Raw genomic sequence first — 12,785 nt, 5'->3', positions numbered from 1 at the left:
TATGCAAGAATGGCAATCCCATTGGGCTTTCCTTGTTTCCTTTTCTTGGATGATGTAGTTTTGTGGTGACACTGGAGGTGCCGGTTCTCAAAAGTGAGATCCCCAGTCAGAAGGTGCTCACACAAAGGCAGAAGTGACACTTAAGCCATCAGAAGTATGGGCTACAGCAGAATTACACAGCCAACACTCAGCTCCTTCAACCACTGAACTAGGTAAAATGCTGAATTAACATTTCAAAGTTTACTGGTAAAAATGATCAATATTCCCAATGGGAATATTACAAGAGGATGAACGTTGCAAAGTAGCAGGATACAACATTAATATACCAAAGTCAGTGAGTAGCTTTCCTTTATGTCAGTAGTAAAATTATGAAGAAAGAAATCAGGAAAAAAACCTCTCATTTAGAGCTGCTTAAAAACACCTATGGCATGGGGTTTGATGGTTCACTCCCTTAATCCTAGCACTTCAGAGGCAGTCAGGGGAATCTTGGTGAATTCAAGGCCAATCTGGTCTACACAGTGAATTTTAGGACACCAAGAGCTACATGGTGAGATCCTGTTTCAAAACAAACAAAAGACATGCCCCTGCCCCCCCAAAACAAAACCAAACCTCCAAAACACATAAGAAAAGAATCCTAACCAAGGAAAGACCTCTGCAACAGATATAGTAAAGCCCCAAGGAAAATGGAAAAAGATGTCAAAAGATGGGGGTGAGGATAGAGTAATGGAATAAAAGTGTCTTGAACTCAGAGGAGGGGCTGTTTGAGCATAGTCAGTTATAAAGGAGAGAGATGGAGGAGAAAACTGAGGGAGCCAATTAGAACAGAATATAATAAAAAGTATAATGGTATATATTTATGAAATGTTGCATTGAAACCCATTTTCTATATGTTAACCAAGCAATAACTTTCAAAAATTATTACGCTGAAGACAAAGATCCACAGTTGCTTTATCAAACAAAACACAAACACACAAAGGAATACGCTTTGATCTACAAATTACAGTTTCTAGTGAAAGACAAACAAACTATTTTAAAGCTATTTTACGACATCCTTGCTTGGTGTCAGGACTGTGGTGAAACAGCTCCAAGGGCAGGAGCACAGGAGACCTAACCCTGCCCTCACCTGGCAAGGAGTACTGTTAACAAGAGAGAGGTGTCTTCCGCCTCCTTGACCCTCACAGTGCAGGAAAGCTGGGCTGAGGTAATGAGAATGGGAGAGCTGTACTCAATCCCCTAGTTGCAGCTCAGGAGAGTGGGCCTTGCACCTCCCTGGGCAGCACAACACAGGCAAAGGTTCTGGTGAGCAGGCTTGAGGACAAGGCACCAGGAGAGTAGACCCTCCCCCGTGCTGGCTGCAGCCTTTGGGTGATTTAGCCATTGCAGTGCTGGAGAGCTCACCCTGGTGGTGGGGCTCCAGAAAAGGTGGCAGGTTGACTAATTCAACTACATCCCAGGCCTAGATCCAGGGCTCTGAGTTGACCCATCCTAATGTCTATTCCATCTATGATCTTCTGGGGCATATGAAAGGGCCAGTCTTGCAGGTCCAAAGTTGCAGGATCTCCATGACACAGGGCAACAACAGGATACCTGATAGGAGATCCAATGAGGAACCAGTACAGATAGTGTAGGGAATCCAGTGCAGAGAGTGTAACAGAAGTCAGAGGCCTTGAAACAGACCAGTGCCTCATTGCAATGAGCATTTGCAAGTAAAGATGTGTGGACAAAAGGGTATACTGTGTAACATATTGCAGCCTCTAGGACAGGTTGTTGGTTGTCATTGTCGTCGTCTTCTTCTTCGTCTCCTTCTCCCTCTCCCTCTCTTCCTCATTTCCTCATCTTTTTTTTTTTTTTTTTTTGGTACGTGTGTAGGCCTAACTAAAATATCCCCTTTTGCAGTGTTACTCAAAATGAGATGTTAGAACTGCAGATCTCAGGTGGACCTATGAAAGTACTGATTTTGAGTATCACTCAATACCTAGGACCCTGGTATATTTTAAAATATTTTAATATCCTCCCCAGCACCCTACCCAGAATTTAATAGAAGCCACTATTACAAAAACTATAAAGTGAATAAAAGATTGGGATTCCAATCTTGAAACTCAGTTATTGATGTTTTCGAAATGGCAGGACAGCCTTAGCTATTTTTATAGGGATAATATATACCCCATTAGTACGCACAGTTCTAAAATTTTACTATCAGTTTAAAAAAATAAAGAAATCATTTTCTTTTAAAAAGGCTACAACTTATGGAAAAAGTTAAATGTATGCAGTAATTTAAGAACAAGGGAGCAACATAGGAAAGGTAAATTCGAGCTCAGAATTAGTGAAGTTTGAAGCAGCCTTGGTTAAGCATGAAAGTGACACATTTTGATCAGTTTTTTTTCTGTGTAACTGAACTGAGTAGGAAGAACACTAGTCAAGGAGCAAAGAAGACAGGCACCCACCCAACATACACGCCGACGCGGCACCCACCCACAGACACGCTGGTGCGGCACCCACCCACAGACACGCCGATGCTGGGACTTACTGCCATCGGGCTTTGTCCTTCAGGGAGTTTTTTCTAGAGCCGCTCCCTTCACTGGCGCTGTCTTCCTCCTCCATCTCCAAACTTCGGCTGCAGCTCCGGATGACCTGAAAGATGCTGTTGACCGTGAGCTCCTTCTCTGAATTCTTTAAGCCATTCTGTCCCACTCGTTGTAGGAAGTTATCTTGTCCACTGTAATCGGCTACAAACTACAGAAAAAGAGTTCAAGAATACACTGTTGCAACTTACCATGTCTGAACAACCTACATCGAGGAGACCTAAATCAAAACAGTGGTAAATAACAACCTCCGAGCCTATTTCACTGAAATGGAGCCAAGAGACTCCAAGAAAAGCTTTATTTCCTATTGTTTTCACCTCACCCCATGAAATCCCAGAACTTGCTCCTTCCTTGCTGTGACAACTCCAGCACCTCTAGGAATCTAAACTGCACTGTGAATTTATAACCCAAAAAGCAATATTATTTCATGGCTCCCTAGGGACAAGGTTAGCCACTTCACAGAGGAGGGCACTCATTTTATGCTTGTAATGGGAATTGAGAAGAGAATGAGTAAAGATCTCCATGACATGGAACAAGATGAAGTGACCCGACTCTAGAAAAACATTTAAAAGCTGTCTTTTGGTGGCCTTGTGCATGTGTGCTACAGGAAGACAGTAGCTTCTTGATGTTTTTTAAAGCTACGATTGTGGCTTGCTCGTGATCAGGAAGCTTCCAGAATCAGAGGGAAGAGCTGCAAACCAGTCAAGAGGCAGTGGTCCTCCACTGCAGGGAGCGGAGGAGAGTGGAGGATGGGAGGCCTTCTAAAGCTGCCTCTTTTATTTACTGGACTTTTAATACCAGCTGCTAAGACCAAGGAAATATCAGCCAGTGTCTGTAACCAGACCATATCAGGGGATCTCAAGTCTTCCTAGATCATGTGATGCTTCTCTTCCCGGGTGACATGAGATAGGCTGAAGTTTTGAGTCTTCCCACTTCAAATAAGAAGGGATGCTAGTGTGTGTGTGTGTGTGTGTCTCCGTAAGTGTTGCATGTGTATGTATGTGTGTGTTGAGTGTGTATGAGTTTGTACATGTGTGTATGTGTGTGAGTGTGTATGTGTGAGTGTCTATATATGTGTGGGTGTATGTGAGTGTGTGTGTGTGCATGGCATGTGCATGTGTGTATGTGTATGTATGTGTGAGTGTGTGTATCTTTATGTATGTGTGGGTGTGAGTGTATGTGTGTTGAATGTGAGTGTGTGTGTATGTGTGTGTGTGTGTGTGTAAGGGTCAGTATTGAGTGTGGCCATCTACACAGATGAGAACATGAAGGACTCTGGATTCGGGTTTTAGATTTTCAAATACATAATGCCTCAAAAATCTCCCTAACACATTTCAAACATTTTTATTTCACCTTTAAACACCCCAGAGGGAGGTTTCCTTATATCTTGTGAGCCTCTTGGTGCCCCTTACTCAGTGTGCAATCTCCTGACTTAAAGCTCACACCATTCTTGAGAGTGGGGGCAGAAGGGGCAGAGCCCAGAGTGTCTGGATGGCACGTACATTCACACGTACATGAATGAGGAGAAGGCACTGCTGACTTATTCCACTGATCTGTAAGTTACTGGTCTCATTTGATGTCATCATCTAAATCGAGATAGCTGTCCCCAATAGCAAAAACTTAATCAACTTTTGCAATTAAAACAACAGAAATCCAGCAACACATCCCCCCTTGTGCTCAACAATAGCACATTAAGCCTGGTGTAACAATATCAACTCCCAAACGGCTGGTGTTGCTTTCTCCAGAACTTTCCAGGACCTCTTTCTACACATAAACAATACCAAGGCTTGCTCTAGACTCAGAAAGTGACTTCCCATTGTACAGTGAGTACATAGAAGGCTGGGTGAGCCTCTCGGGGGCTGCCCGCTCGGAAAGGCTCACCTCCAGAGCTTCTTCTTGGGAGCTGTACCGTGGGCAGAGCTTCAGGAGGCCAGAGGCACCATCAAGCACCTCACAGAGCTCCTTCAGGAACACCCCACAGAAGGGGACCACTTTACAGCCGGGGATGTGCAAGGCTCGGGTCACTACCTTCTTGTACTCCACGGAAGACTCATGCTGGGCCATGGCATCCTTCAGGCTCCGCATGGTCTCGATGTCAGACTGGTCCATGAACTGCCACATCTTTAGAACTTTCCTTGACCTATTGCAAATAAATGACATTTTTTTAAAAAGCCTAAAGGGGTGACAGTGTAGTTTACATTATGTAGACAACATTCCATAAAGTTTATTGTCACTTCATAGGTTTTCCCCCTGTGTTCTTATTTGTTTGTTTGTTTATTTATTTATTTAGGATTTCTATCTTCATTTGGTGTCACGGTGGCACAGATGGTATAAAAGTAACTAACCCTTTCCTGATTGGATTTAAGGCCCACTCCATGAGATGGGAGAGGAGCCAAGATCCTGTGACTGGATAGATCACAGACCTTGGAAGGAACCCATCAGTAATGTTTTGTGACATCATAATAAAATGACTCCTAATGATTTGTTGCTATGCCCCTAGATCAGAGCATCTCCCACCCCTCATCAGGGAAACTTCTTGTAGCAGATGACAATAAGCACAGAGACCCTTGATTGATCAAAAGACAAAATAAGAGAATAAGAGACATATCCTAGCCCTCTCCCGACGCTCGGGAGTTTTCATGGAAGAGTGAGTGGAAACACTGTAGGAGAGAAAAGGGTCAGAAAATTGTCTTCCAGATAAAAAGGGGCAGTCACACACATGAGCAATTGTGACAACATGCAGGAGAGCTGTGCATATTCAGGCCAGACAAAAAAATCCCAGCGGGGAGGGTGGAAAGTAGGCAAAAATTTCCCACTACTAGTCGAGGAGCTAATAGCATTGGGTAGCTGCTGGGAGAGGGGAAGCCAGTTTTCTTTAATGATGTGATCCTTGGTAGGCTGACCACATTCCAAGTCGGGCTCTACTTTTGGTTGGGTGACACAACTGGACTCTATGTGGTAAGAAAAAAAAAAAAGAAAGAAAAGAAAAGAAAAGAAGAAGAAATATCTAAGTTGGATGGGAATGGATGGGAGGAGGGATGGGAAGACGGAGGAGGATGGCAATAAGAGGAGATGGGGGAAAGATGGATATATTCAAAATACAATGTATTAAATTCTCAAATAATTAATAAAATATTGCTTAAAAAAAGCTAAATATGATTGCAAGATCAAACCTGCATGGAGTATTCCTCCCAAGATTTTGCTCCAAGTTCTTGTTTGTGTTCCTGCCCTGACTTCCCTCTGTGACAGACTTATGACTTGGAAGAGTAAGCCAGATAGCACATTCCTTCTTTAAGTTGCTTTTGCTCAGAGGTTTTTGTTTGTTTATTTGTTTTAATCACAACAACAGAAAAGAAACCAGAACACGTGGTTTGTACAAATATATCAGGCTTTGTCCACAGAGAGCCTGTCCTACATATCCCTCCCGATCTTTGAGTCCCTCAGAGGTGTACACGAAGCCTGCTAGCTTAGACTCTAGCAGCAACAACTTTCCGCAGAATGAAGTTTGACCTTAGCTCCACACCACCCGAGGGACCTTGTTTCGATGTATGATTCACAGAACAACATATTAAATGGATTTTTTCCTAGTTTGAAGCTGCTGCTGAGATCAACAGGTGACACTGTAGCTGGCAATCTCAAAAGCAGTCTCATGGCATCATAAGGGGTGTCGGGACTGCCCTGCCCACGACGCTTTCTTGCCCTCCTTTATCCCACACGGGGAACCCAGACAGTTGGAAACATCCCCATAGAGAGTATTGTGAGAGGGTTTATGTGAAAAGCATGAACTCAGCCTCAGGGGCTGGGTGTGTTAAGTGGACTCCTTGGACACTCATCCTGGGCAGTGTGGATCATGGCCTACTGTGCAACTCTCACCTAAATATGGGCAGCTTGATGGAGTTGCCCAAAGACTCAGAGAGAGCTGGCTCTGTAGATGGGTTCTGCCTTTACAGGGTTAACTAACGAGGCAGTGAGGGTATCTCTCATGAGTCCAGCCACAGTAGAAGCTATGGAAGGAACTGAGCTTGGGCTATTTATTACTTATTTTCTTTTTGAGAGGAAACAATTTTATTTTACACAAAATCAGGACTAGATCCTTGGCTTTTTCGAAGAACGTTTTATTGATTCTTTGTGAATTTCACATCAACACACCGCAATCCCACTCATCTTCTCCCTTTAGATCCACCCTCTGCCCTTGCAACCTCCCCTCCAAAATAAAAAAACAAACAAACAAAAAAACCCTCTCCCCAAACCAAACATCTCGTCTTGGAAGCTGTAGTGTGTCACCGTGTGTCCCACAGTGCACCCATCTTTACTTGAATCCATTGCAATGAGTCATTGGTCGGGTTCAAGGCCTCTGGCTTTGGCTACACTATTAATACTGATTGCTCACTGGGACTCCTTTCAGATACCCTGTTGTTGCCCTGTGTCATTGAGACCCTGAAGCTTTGGATCTGCAGGACCTGGGCCCTTCACATCTTCCAGTAGTTCATAGATGGGGTCTGTGTTGGGGTGGGCTGACTCAATGCCCTGGATCTGGGCCTGAATGGTAGCTGAGTTGGTCATTGAGCTCGGGCTATCATTAAAAGCCTGCCTGTTAGATGAGGTGACCCCTGAACATAAGAGAGAGGACCCCAGGACTAGATATAAAACCTGCAAATTGAGTGAATTGAATTCACTCAGAGGGTGAATCACACTTTTGACAGATATATTTAAACATGTGGGGAGATTCTTGCCTCCTGATGGGGGTGCTATTTTAGAGGGTTTTGGAAATTTTAGGAGGAGGGGGGTCTAGCTAGAAGAAGGCTACGGCAGGTAAGCTTTTAGGAATAATACCTTGTCCTTGACCCTTCTTTGTTTCTCTCTCCACTTCCACCAGGTTCAAAATGAGGGAAAGAAACCTCTCCAATATACACTCCCAACACCGTCAGGTTCTACCCAGGCACCAGTAGCCAAGTGAGCATATGTGGGACACCTTGGAAAGATGGGTCAAAAGTAGACACCTGCTCCTTAGAGTTGTTCTTTATACTAGGTAACTATGCAGTGAGAGGCCCTTAAAAAGCAAGTGGTGAGCAGACAGGGAGTCACTAGGAAGGAACTCTCAGACTGTGCGCATCTATCTCTGAGACAGTAGAGATGACTACAGCCAGCCAAGTAGGACTTTTTGCTCCTTCAACTCCTGGACACACACACACACACCCCTCCTGCCTTCCCTCTCCTTTCTCCTCCTCTCTCTTTGAGGGACCAGGGCGTGGAGCTTATCCCAGTAAGTGTTGCTGGCTGTCCAGAGAACTGATTCAGAGCTATCTGACTAGAAAGAGGAACCTGTTACCTGAGGCCAGCCAGGAACTCCATGACAGCGTTGTAGTTGCCCATGTTCCAGCAGCATTTGGCCACGTGCACCAAATAAGAGAAGACTTCCCGCTTCTCCTCCATGGAGCCTGCCGTGAGGATCAGCCATGTTACCCAGGAGCTCACCTGGAAGATGGATGGCAGACATTCACTGAAGACATAGCCTAGAAACTTGACTTCTATATATATTTAAAGAAAAAAAAATCAATTTGAGAACTAGGAAAAGAAGTAAGCAAGGAGCTCTACTATGAAACTCAGATCCGTTGCTGCTTTGATATGGCTCCTGAAGAACCAATAGGTCTGCATCTTCATCCCCAATCTGAAATAAAAGGTTGGAAAAGGCAACCATAAAATCACTCTCAATCTACATGATTCCTTAAGACTATATATATAAAAAAAATAGGTCCCTTCGATAGTCTTGAAATATGGCTAGTGGACATGAAGATTAAAGGCAGTCAATGCATTTAGCCCATACATTGAAAACATTTATCAAGCAAGAAATGTATCAGACATATCAGGGCAGTTAAGATGGCTGAGCAAGTAGCAGCCCCTCCCTGTCATCAAAGTTTGACAACCTAATTTTGATCCCTAGTATCCAAATGGTAGAAGGAGAGAATAAAATCTCTACCATTGTCTTCTGATCGTCACATGCCTTCTATGACATAAGCTCATGTTCATAAGTGTCTCTGTGCACATGCATGTACACACACACACATAAATAAATAAATAAATAAATAAATCTTAAAAAATTAAAATATGTAATACTAAACCAAAAATACAAAAATATTTTGGAACAATCACTTTTTTCTAAATTAATTAATGAATTAATGAATTAATTAACTTTATCTCCCCTTCATAGTTTCCCCTTCCTCTTCTCCACACAGTTCTTCCCTTCTACCTCCCTTCCCCTCCCCTCCTCTTAGCTCACCCCATCATTTCTCCTCTGATTCTCTTGAAAAAAGGAGAGGCCTCTCACGGGTATCAACCAGCCTTGACATATCAAGTTGCAGTAGGACTAGGTGCCTCTTCTCCTATTGAAGCTAAATAAGGCAGCCTAGTAGGAGAAAAGGGTCCCAAATGCAGGCAACAGAGCCAAAGATAGCTCCTGATTCCCTGTTAGGCCAAGCCACACAACCGTAACATATATGCATAGGACCTAGGTCTATCCTATGCAGGCTCCCTGATTCAGGCTCTGGGAGCCCCTATAGGCCCAGGTTAGTTGATTCTGTGGGTTTTCTTATGGTGTTCTTCACCACTCTGGCGCTACAATCCTTCCTCTCCCGCTTCTATAGGAGTCCTCAAACTTGGAACAATCTCTTACACATACTAATCTACTATATTCTTCAAATGACAAAACAACTAGAAGAATAAAAGCTAATAATTATTATGTACCAGGAGCCATCCTAAGTACTTTGACTCTGACATCTCATATACCTCTCATAACAGACTCAGGGATGGTTAGTACCCCAAGTACCCCAAGAGGCTGCTGAAGATCCTCAGGCAAAATAGGTAGCAAAGGCTTGCCTTAGACTTGGGATTGACATTTGTTGGTTGTGTGAATGAATACACAGGAATGTTTTCTGGCTCTAAATCCAGGATTACATTCTTCTACTGTGACTTGTTTTTTTTTTTTTTCCTACCAGAGTATAAAATTTAGTAATTCACATCTACATCCCATTTCTGACATTTGGTATTTAAATGATCTCTTTCTGCTCTGAAATTATTTCACTATTGTTCATCCTGGTGCTTGGCCACAGCTCTTCAAGTTGAGCTCCATCTTGGCTAACTCATGGGAGGGTGACCAGTAGTCTGCTGTTGACCATATTAATTGCAAGACATGTTAGCAACAGAGCTGAAACCTAAGGAACAACTCTTTCTTCAGTCTGTGAGAGAGTGTGACCTGAACAGAGTTCATGGTGACCCAGACATCTGAGGACATAGGAGTTCAAGGTAGAGGGCACATTGCCCACAAATGGAAACAATAAGAATTAATGATGTTTAGTGTCAGCACCAACCATAGGGGGATGTCCAATGCCAGTTTTTCAGATCTAGAATATTTGGCTTGCCAGGCCCTGGGTTTGATAGCCAGTATCACAAAGGAAACAAAAGAAATGAAACAAAACAACAACAACAAAAAAACAAGAATAAAACAAATTAACAAAAAAAGAGTTTATGTTTCAGAGTTTTTATTCACAAAAAAACTTTCTGATGAGATTATAATACTTAAAAACTAGGACTCTCAGCTTAGTATTCTTTTATTCAGCTGATGAAATGTGACCATTTCTTTTTCTACATGGTCCTGGGTGGATCCTCTTAAGCCAGTGGTTCTCAACTTGTGGGTTGAGACCCCTTTGGGGGTTGAATTACCCTTTTACAAGGGTTGCCTAAGATCATTGGCAAATGGAGATATTTACATTACAATTCATCAACAGTAGCAACATTACAGTTATGAATAGCAACGAAAATGATTTTATGATTGGGAGTCACCACAATGTGAGGAACTGTATTAAAGGGTCGAAGCATTAGGAAGGTTGAGAAACACTGTCTTAAGCACTCAAATTGGAGCTATACATTTGAAGATAGAGATAGAATGAAATCAAGAAAGTAACCCTAAGATAATTAAAGAAAAACTACCATCAACAAGACCCATCCCAAACCACAATGTATAGGATAGATGTTCAACACCTTTTTGTCCCTCCACAGAAACAAATATGCAAATGGTTATAATGTTGATGAATTTCTGTATATCGAACCATTCCTGCATCTCTGGGATGAAGCCTACTTGATCATGGTGAATGATCAATTTGATGTGTTCTTAGATTTGGTACTGGGAATACAGCCAAAAGATGCCCTAACATATAAGAAGAACTCATGCTCCACGATATTTATAGCAGCCTTATTTATAATAGCTAGAAGCTGGAAATGATCCAGATGTCTCTCAACAGAAGAATGGATACAGAAAATGTGGGGTACATTTACACATGGAGTACTACTTAACTGTTAAAAACAATGACTTCATGAAATTCTCAGGCAAATGGATGGAAGTAGAAAATATCCTCAGTGAGGTAACCCAGACACAAAAGAACATATATGGTATGCACTCACTGAGAAGTGGATATTAGCCTAAAAGCTCAAAATGCCCATGATACAGCCCACAGACCATATGGTGCTTTGGATGAAGGAAGAGCAGGGCATGCGTGCTTCAATTCTACTTAGAAGGGGGAACAAAATAATCACAAGAGGTAGAGGAAGGGAAGGACTTGGGAGGGAGAGAGGAGGGAAAGGGAAAAAAGGTGGGGGCAGGATCAGGTATGGGAAGGGACAGGAGAGAAGTACAGAGGATCAGGAAATTGAATAGAAACATGTAGCAGTGGGGGATGGGGAACTGGGGGTAGCCACTAGAAAGTCCCAGATGCTAGGGAAGCTAGATGCTCCCAGGACCCAACAAGGATGACATTAGCTAAAACACCCAACAAATGGGAGATAGAACCTGTAGAGACCACCTCCAGTAGAAATGCACGGCCCCAAGTTGAGGGATAGGGCCATCTATCAACCTTAACATTTTTAACCCAGAATTGTTCCTGGAGGGGAAATCGGAAAGGGGGACAACATTTTAAATGTAAATGGATAAAATAGCCAATTAAAAAAAAAAAAGAAAATGGTGGCAATGGTGCGGGGTACCGATTAAACATGGCTACATTCTGGTGGTTGTTGCACTGGAGTCAGAACCTGCCAACTCCTTTCCAATATAAGCTGAACCGATTAAACATGGCTACATTCTGGTGGTTGTTGCACTGGAGTCAGAACCTGCCAACTCCTTTCCAATATAAGCTGAAGTAAAACCTGTCACTCCAACATCCAGGACATCCTGAGTATGCCCCTCTGTTATCTCCTTGCTCTGGGGGGATGCTAGCTGCAGGCAAAATCCGAACAGACCTGGAATCAGGCCACCAAGACAAACCCTTCCTACATCATCCGAGGAAGTCTATGGGGTTCTTAATCTGAGCTCCCCTGTAGCTGCCAGCAAAACTCCTTGCTTGTTCTCCAAGCCCGTTTCCTCACCATGTAACAGTCAGTTCATGAAACCTTGGCTCTGCTGGACCAAGAAGAAATGTTTGCCAACAAAGACTGGTCTCGGTTTGGTGCAGCTAGCCAATTCTTCCTTTAGCTTGGTTTGTGTTTGATGGACCTTAACCTAGAATGGGAACCAAGTCAAACTTTTCTTTCCAAGTAGAAATGGGATTCTGAAGATTTAAAATGGTTCTTCAGAGTCACCCAGCTCCTGCCTGAGACCACTGCCTGGCTGAGTCCTGTGACTTTCGGCCAGTATTGAAAGTCACTTGAATTATTCTGACTATTCCTACCAGGCAGTGAATGGAAAGGGTTAACTTCACCCAGGAGCGGCCTTCCTCCCAGAGAAGCAGAACCCACCCCTCCTTTGTGTCTCAATCCTGATCACGCACACAGATTTATTTCCTATCAGTCAAATCATTTCCCATACACTTTCCCACATGCTAGGGAAAAAATAGCAATACTGTATTTCACATGGAAACATAATTTAAACCAACTGTTCCATCCCTGAGTGTGAGTCCCCAGGGCCCTTGGTTGTTGAGATTATATAAGCACTGTTATCATAAACTAACTCTCTCTCTCTCTCTCTCTCTCTCTCTCTCTCTCTCTCTCACACACACACACACACACACACACACCGCACGTAGCCTAAACACACCACATAGCTTACAAACTTGGAGGGCAATTCTTATGATGACATAGTATATTTGTGATTTTATTGGTGCTAAGTGGTAAGAATGTTACCAGTGGGGCTGGTGAGATGGCTCAGTGGGTAAGAGCACC

General features: G+C 43.2%; 1 protein-coding gene across 7 annotated transcripts in view; it reads right to left on the bottom strand.

Annotated features, from left to right (window-relative positions):
* Plce1 (phospholipase C epsilon 1) overlaps positions 1-12,785 on the bottom strand; it is a 314,404-nt gene that overhangs the window by 96,514 nt on the left and 205,105 nt on the right. For all 7 annotated transcript variants that reach the window (XM_029472801.1, XM_029472800.1, XM_029472803.1 and 4 more), the window contains exons 5-7: positions 7,912-8,057; positions 4,464-4,722; positions 2,528-2,733 (exon numbers count right to left, since the gene is read on the bottom strand). In XM_029472801.1, coding sequence (XP_029328661.1) covers positions 2,528-2,733; positions 4,464-4,722; positions 7,912-8,057 — 611 coding nt within the window. The remainder of the gene's footprint in view (positions 1-2,527; positions 2,734-4,463; positions 4,723-7,911; positions 8,058-12,785) is intronic.

Source organism: Mus caroli, chromosome 19 (genome assembly GCF_900094665.2).
Source record: "Mus caroli chromosome 19, CAROLI_EIJ_v1.1, whole genome shotgun sequence".
Taxonomy (NCBI): domain Eukaryota; kingdom Metazoa; phylum Chordata; class Mammalia; order Rodentia; family Muridae; genus Mus; species Mus caroli.
Note: the sequence above shows the minus strand (reverse complement) of the source record. Positions and strands in the feature narration are given on the sequence as shown.